This window comes from Coregonus lavaretus (genome assembly GCF_964263955.1).
Source record: "Coregonus lavaretus genome assembly, contig: HAP1_SCAFFOLD_3503, whole genome shotgun sequence".
Lineage (NCBI taxonomy): Eukaryota > Metazoa > Chordata > Actinopteri > Salmoniformes > Salmonidae > Coregonus > Coregonus lavaretus.
In genome coordinates, this window is record NW_028161770.1 from 51,709 (window position 1) to 59,918 (window position 8,210).

General features: G+C 43.5%; 1 protein-coding gene across 1 annotated transcript; it reads left to right on the forward strand.

Annotated features, from left to right (window-relative positions):
- The first annotated feature begins 1,067 nt into the window (after window positions 1–1,067).
- On the forward strand, window positions 1,068–6,673 carry LOC311120096 (ras-related protein Rab-19-like). The gene is made up of 3 exons (XM_084194710.1): window positions 1,068–1,993; window positions 4,465–4,648; window positions 5,111–6,673. The coding sequence occupies exons 1-3, from the start codon at window positions 1,790–1,792 to the stop codon at window positions 5,392–5,394; spliced, it is 672 nt and encodes a 223-aa protein (XP_084050836.1). The 5' UTR covers window positions 1,068–1,789; the 3' UTR covers window positions 5,395–6,673.
- The last annotated feature ends 1,537 nt before the right edge of the window (window positions 6,674–8,210 follow it).

Here is an 8,210-nt window from a genome sequence, read left to right on the forward strand (position 1 = left end):
TCTATCAAGGTATCTTTACTTTTACTCAAGTATGAAAATTGAGTACTTTTTCCACCACTGTCCACCTCCTCCTCCTCTTCTCTTGTCCTCCTCTAATCTCCTCTAACTTCTCCACCTCTTTTGCTTTCAATTGAATTTCCTCATCCTTCTCTCTCTCCATCTTACCTAGGTGCCATTCCACCTCCCCCTCTTGCTTCAGATGTACCTTCCTCTTCTCTCTGTCTCTCCGTCTCAAACTGCTTTATCTTTGCACTCCGTTCTTCCTTTTCTCTCTTCCAATCTGTTCTGATTCTCTCAATCTCTTTCTGTATCACAGATGTTAATTGATCACACTCCCCCGCTGCTTGTATTGCCCGTTCTACCACCAGCTCCAGCCTTTCTTCCTCCTCCAGTTCCTCCTCTTTCTTCTCCTCTATATCCCTCCGTTCCCTCTTCTCCTGAAAGTCACTTCTTTCTTTTTATTTTGTTGTTTTCTTTTTCCCCCGAAACGTTTTCCTTTTTTGCTGGAGCTCCTCACTCGTCATCTCATACTCTCTGTCACCGTCACTGTCCCCAAGACTCTGCAAAGGTAGCCGGGGCATTGCTCCACCAATCCACAAGCCGGAGTTGTGTTGTGGTGGAGAAGGTTTTGATTGAAGTGTTCTGGAAGATGCCAGTCATTTGAATAGAATGTTCAATTCAAAACAACTGCTTTAAAGTTCTGAGTTCCAACATGGAATAGAAAGTGAGGAAGTTTCCACAAAGACTGAAAGTTGTTTTTCTCACAGATAAAGGCAATAATGACAACATGATAAATAATGATAATACATCCAAACAGTTGATCTGTTTTTGTATCTATTTTGTTATCTATTTAATTTGAAAAGTATTTTTAACAAAGTATTTTTAACAGATTCCATCCAGGTTTTGAGAGCAATGTCGTTGAGAACTGAAATACAATACCACAGGGGGGGGGGGGGGCTCACATGGTGATTAGCAGGTGGGGCGGGATTACATTCTTTGTGCAGGTGCAGTTGGACAGTTAAGGGTGGGTGGGTGGGTGGGTAGAGAGAGAGAGAGAGAGAGAGAGAGAGAGAGAGAGAGAGAGAGAGAGAGAGAGAGACGGAAAAGCCTAATGTGGGCGGGAAGGCATCAGGTGGCTAGAGAAAGAGAAAGTCCCATCCACTAACAAAAACAATCTGGAGGAGAAGGACGGCAGCTCTTCTGACAGTGTAAAGGAGACTCAATCTGTTTCTTATTCTGTGTGGAGGGGTAGCGCTTATTATTGTCTGTTCGGTGCACTCTGTTGCCGTTGGAGATAAACTGGGGCAACACCTGAGAAGGAGGCGGGAACGGAACGCTGTCTTTCTGGAGAACTGAGCTGCTGTTATCTTCCCCTGGTGGACGTAGGGGAGCGAGGGAAGAGACAGAGGCCTGGTTGGAGGGAACATTCTGGGCTTGACTGAAAGACCTGTGCTCCATTCTCAGCTCTGAGGTGGTTATATGGCCAGAAGGAAATCCTGTAACACACCTGATCAACTAAAGAATGATATTTTCCACACCTGTGCTGTGACCTACTACAGGACTGAAGCTACTGTATGTGGAAGAGTCTTCTCTGGCCTAGAAGGATTTACAAGTCACAAAGAGACCATATGTCATCTGTGATTGTAACCTAGCCACAACCATCAGGGGATGGCGCTGTAAGGCAGACCATCACACACTTGCTCATAACACAGTTATAACATAGTCATACCATTGTGACGTGACACTGAGTCAGTGTCTTGGTGAGGCTCCCAGGCCAGGCCTCTTCACGATGCAGCAGCCGACAGGAGGAGTGGAGCAGCAGGACGAATCTTTTGATTTCCTGTTCAAGATCATCCTGATTGGAGACTCTAACGTGGGGAAGACCTGTGTGGTCCAGAGCTTCAAGTCAGGACAGTTCTCTGAGAGGCAACAGAACACCATAGGGGTGGACTTCACCGTGCGGACAGTGGACATCGAGGGCAAGAAAATTAAGGTAAGGAAGTCAGCCTCAAACTTTAAGAAGAAATTGTGCTTTATAAAACCAAAAAGGGTTCAATGAAAGTCAGCCTAACCCTAAACCTAACCCTACTGTCACTCTCACTCCCGCAAGCTGTTGCATATCAACAGAGCTGCAGTTGATAGTTTGTTGATAGTTTGAACATCTACAACAGATCTTCTGTTGTTGACTATACACATAAAGTATAACTGAAATATCTAAGTGTTGCCTCCTGATCAGATTAGTTGCTGTTTGAATACTTCAGTTTTGAGGCCATTGGAGTGGTTGATGTAAAATACAGCTGTTGTCTTGTGATACTGCCAAGAAGACTTTGCAGGCCTTTTGACATGTAAAACAAGTTGTACCAGCAGTTCACGAGGGACTCGCCTTTCTGGTTCTCCAACAACACATCCATCATTCCTCCTTCTTTTCCCGGACCAAAAACGTCAGCATTTAAAAAAAACTTCAGTGAGAAAAGTGGGAGTACGCCTTAAGTACCTACTAAGGTAGACCTACTGTATGCTTGAATAGGAAACCTCTATGAGGCGCTGGCTACACTCTCAGAAAAAAAGGTGCTATCTAGAACCTTAAAGGGTTCTTCAGCTGTCCCCATAGGAGTACCCTTTGAAGAACCCTTTTTGGTTGCAGGTAGAACCCTTTTGTGTTCCATGTAGAACCCTTTCTACAGATGGTTCTACATGGGACCCAAAAGGGTTCTACCTGGAACCAAAAAGGGTTCTCCTATGGGTCAGCCGAAGAACCCTTCTGGAACCCTTTTTTCTAAGAGTGTAGGTTTAAATACTTTAGAGATACTTTAGGTTTAAATGATTTTGTTGCTGGAGGGCACCTCCCTCCCTCCTCTACCCACACCTGCTAACTGTATTGTTCCCCAAACCTGCCAGACAACAGAGATGATAGGAAGGTATTTATGGCAGGCTCTCTTCCTCTTACCAACCATAGAGATACACTCTTAGAAAAAAGGGTTACAATAGGATTCTTCCACTGTCCCCATAGGAGAACCCTTTTTGGTTCCATGTAGAACCCTCTGTGGAAAGAACCAAAAGGGGTTCTCCTATGGGGACAGCCAAATAACCATTTTAGGTTCTAGATAGCACCTTTTTGTTTATGAGTGTATCTGTACATTATTACTAGAGTGACCTACCGTGTCATAAACCTCCTTCATTCTAGAATGGGTTGTATTTCATTCTGTGATACTGACTGTGTCATCAACCAACTGAACTTTGACACAGGAAGGAAGAGCAGGCAATATGATGGCTTCAGAATGTATCTCAGTCTGGGCCTGTGTCCCAAATTGCACTCTTTTCCTTATATAGTGCACTACTTTTGACCAGGGCCCATGTCTCTGGTCAGAAGTAGTGCACTATATAGGGAATAGGGTGCCATTTAGTTTATGGCCACTCAGTGTGAATAGGACCTTGTTGCCTCAACCAGTACCACATGCCTGACTCAAAATGACAACTGTAACCACACAAAGAGACAGAGATCAGTGCAAACAGCATTTATTGAGACGGCTTGTACTATTTACTGATAGGAACATGGATATCATCGTGCTGTGAAGACTTCAATTTAATTTATTTCCTCACTTTGCATGACAATGGCAGTGCTCTTGCTCCAGGCAGAAATGGAGTTGAAGGGTGTTTTGCTTCCCACCCTATAGAGGTGTGTCATTGTTAAACACAGGAACCAGTGGAAATCCCCTGTGCATCACTGCACGCATACTGTATATAAGCTATCCCTCCCAAAGCCAGTGACAGAGCCATGTTTAGTACATTAAAACTACAGCACATATGGATCAAAACAATGACAATCCCTACAGTAGCTTTTGGAAGCATATTAATTATTTTTTATCCAACAAGTTATCTTGTGCTTGTGTACATGTTGCATGGATGATTAGGAGAAAGAGAGATAAAAGGAGTTAACGGTGGTTTTAGAGAAAGATAAAGGCTGTGAGGGGAGTGATAAAGAAACCATTGCAAGTTCAGACCAGGTGAGCAGGGGAGATTAGGAACTCTGGTGCCAGGTTTGTCAGGTTGCTATGGCAGTTGTTGCTATGCTAACATGAAGATAGGAGAAGGGCAGGCGGAGGCTGAAGGAGATGCCCCAGACAGTGACATATTGCAGCATTTTTTAAGTTACAGTACATCATCATTTTGTTAAGGTGTCATTTCAGTTTTGTATTGTCCCCTCCAGGAGTACATTAGGCTTTGAGATCATTGTTTTGTATTGTCCCCTCCAGGAGTATATTAGGCTTTGAGATCATTGTTTTGTATTGTCCCCTCCAGGAGTATATTAGGCTTTGAGATCATTGTTTTGTATTGTCCCCTACAGGAGTATATTAGGCTTTGAGATCATTGTTTTGTATTGTCCCCTCCAGGAGTATATTAGGCTTTGAGATCATTGTGTTTGTGTGTGAGATATTGGTCTAATTCTGTGTCTGTGTAAAACAGATGCAGGTATGGGACACAGCTGGACAGGAGCGTTTCCGGACCATCACCCAGAGTTACTACCGCAGCGCCCACGGCGCCATGATCGCCTATGACATCACACGCCGCGGAACCTTTGACTCTGTGTCCCATTGGATCAGAGAGGTGGAGCTGTACGGCGCGGCCAATATAGTGCTCTGTCTCATTGGTGAGTGGGAGCTGAAATATCTGCTGACTCCGTGTGGCATGGGCCATTGTTTTGAATTGAAATGTTTGTTCTACCATTTGTATTTCTATGATTGAGATGTAAAGATTTGAAATAAAAAAGTTTCTGGGCCTCTCTCAGAAAAGAGGTCCAAACCTTTAAAATACTTTAACACCTGACCCCTTCCTGTTCAATTAAAGGTCAAATCAATGTGTTTCTGACAAATCAGTTCTAAAAACAAAACTTTAAACACCTATTTCTCTCCCTCCCAGGCAACAAGTCACAGGAAGGGGTCAGGGGTTAAAGTCTTTTAAACAACTATTTATCTCCCTCCCAGGCAACTAGTCACAGGAAGGGGTCAGGGGTTAAACATTGAAGCTGGCTCTTTGTCTTTTATATTGTCTGTGAACTGTCAAATAGATGCTGAAGACACATTTCCAACAATGTCCTTCCTCTCCCTCCCAGGTAACAAGTCTGACCTGGAGTCTGAGCGTCGGGTGTTGTTCCAGGAGGCGTGCTGTATGGCTGAGGAGAGAGGCATCCTGGCAGCGTTAGAGACCTCAGCTAAGGAGGCTCAGAATGTGGACGATGCCTTCATGATGATGGCCCGCGAGTTGCTGGCACGCAACGGCATGGCCGTCCAGCAACAGGCGCCTAGCAACAACGACTCGCCTCGCGTCCTGCTCCGAGCCAACTCAAGACCAATCAACGGGCCGGCGGTGATCGCAGACAAGAAGACGTGTTGCTAACATACAGAGGAGGAAGGACAACAGAGGGAATTTAAGAATGGATACCTGGGGGGACATGAGTGCGTGCCACTGTTCTACCTGGAAGTGGACAGAATAGGGCAGGTATCATCAACTACATTCAGCCGCCAGACCATTTTTTCTGGAACAGATGGTCGGGGGGCCGGAACATAATTACAAATAATTTGTCAACTGCAAATTGACATCAAGAAGCCGAAACAGATATAGTTTGACTAAAACATTATTTCAAAACCTTGCTTCCATATGTATCATTCACGTGTCTCTCTATTATGGGTGGGAATACTTGGGAACAGATTTCTTAAATTAAAATCACTTGGAGCTGATTTCCTGTAGTTTTTACAGTCGTTTATGTCAACAATGAAAATTCCACAAAAATATATACAGTACCAGTCAAAAGTTTGGACACACCTGCTCATTCCAGGGTTTTTTCTTTATTTTTACTATTTTCTACATTGTAGAATAATAGTGAAGACATCAAAACTATGAAATAACACATATAGAATCATGTAGTAACACGAGCAATGGACGTTAGACCGGTGGAAATTTGTCCTTTGGGCTGGAGTCCAAATTTGAGATTTTTGGGTCCAACCGCCATGGCTTTGTGAGATGCGGTGTAGGTGAACGGATGATCTCTGCATGTGTAGTTCCCACTGTAAAGCATGGAGGAGGTGGTGTTATGGTGTGGGGGTGCTTTCCTCTTGACACGGTCTGTGATTTATTTAGAATTCAAGGCACACTTAACCAGCATGGCTACCACAGCATTCTGCAGCAATACGCCATCCCATCTGGTTTGGGCTTAGAGGGACTATCATTTGTTTTTCAACAGGACAATGACCCAACACACCTCCAGGCTGTGTAAGGGCTATTTTACCAAGAAGGAGAGTGATGGAGTGCTGCATCAGATGACCTGGCCTCCACAACCCCCCGACCTCAACCCAATTGAGATGGTTTGGGATGAGTTGGACCGCAGAGTGAAGGAAAAGTAGCATATGTGGGAACTCCTTCAAGACTGTTGGAAAAGCATTCCAGGTGAAGCTGGTTGAGAGAATGCCAAGAGTGTGCAAAACTGTCATCAAGGCAAAGGGTTGCTATTTGAAGAATCTCAAATATAAAATATATATGTTTAACACTTTTTTAGTTACTACATGATTCCATATGTGTTATTTCATTGTTTTGATGTCTTCACAATTATTCTACAATGTGGAAAATAGTAAAAAAAATAAAGAAAACCCCTTCAATGAGTAGGTGTTTTAAAACTTTTGACCGGTAGTGTATAGATATTTCTTGCTCAGAAAACTTGGAGGTCCAAATAAAACCACCCATGGGTCAAATCCAGCCCGCGGGCTGCCAGTTAGGGAACCCTGGAATAGGGGAAGCTGAGACCATTACAGACAGTACACACACTCCTCTCTTGTGGGTGCCTTTAAGTACTATTGACCTATGACCTATGCAGTGGTGTAGCGCAGTAATTATCTTAAGGGGGTTAGCCGTCAGAGATGACAAGCCACTGACGGAGTTGACAACAGATACTCAAAACAGACATATTTTTGCCTCTAAAAAAACATTTGTAAAATATGGAAAATTATTCATTTGAAAGTCCCCAATAAAAACAGAACCATTCTATCAGATCTTTCAGCACTCTGGCGCCGATGGCGTTAGACAAAAATCTGACAGAGTTGATGCTTTAAGGAGTTTACAAATATTGCATTTTTCTTCTTCATTCAAGTGGTATACACAGTAGGAATTATGTTTTTCCTCAGTTGCTTTATGACTCTAAAACCTCATTAAATGTAATATATTTGAACCAAAATTAATATTCTATCGTAATCTATCAGACAGATGGAGTTGACAGTTTATGTGGTTGTGACCATGGTGATTTCAATATTGTTTGTTTAAATCTATTAAAAGTTTAGAACTTTACATTTACATTTTAGTCATTTAGCAGACGCTCTTATCCAGAGCGACTTACAGTTAGTGAGTGCATACATTTTTCAACCAACCCTTCACAATCACAGGTGGTCCTCTTAAGTCTTTCTAAAGGAACTGAAGGAGAGACTGAGAGGAGAGGTGAGACCTTGGGGTTTCTGGATGAAGAGGCCTCTCCCTGCACCAGGGATGTTTTCAGGCCTGGCAGGAGTAGGGGCAGCCTGCTGGGGAACAGCTCGCTGTACTGAGTCTTGTGCCTGGGGGGACAGGCACCTACACCCTCCCCACTGGGGCCTGGGTCTTCAGGACCCTGGGGCTCTCCTTGGGGACCTGGGCTGCTGATATCGGGACAGCCAGGCCTCTTCCCAGGGAGAGGAAGGCAGGTAGGGAAGGGAAGGGAAGGCAGGGTGGGTTGTTGGTGCTGGGTCTTTCAATTTAACAGACCATGAGTGGTCTTGTTGCACTACACGGGGGGCCAGTATGAAAAATGTATGCACTCACTAATTGTAAGTCGCTCTGGATAAGAGCGTCTGCTAAATTACTAAAATGTCCCCAAAAAAAATGTAACAAGGAGATGAAGGGGTCCTTATAGTATAGCTGACCCTGCTCATTCCTGATTAATCTGAGATTTTTTGACAAATCTGATGGAGTTCACCAAATCTCCGGACACATATTTTAGGAATCACAGTTTTGAGAGAAATATTATTTAAAGTCACAGAGGGCTATTGCATAAAACTACATAAGATCATGTTTCAGTTAATATCCATTATTGCCATTTATTTTATTTTTTTAACACTTTTTTTGGAGAGTTTGAAATTGGGATCCTTTGCTCAGGACAAGGGCATTTCCAGGCATAGAAATGAATAATATTG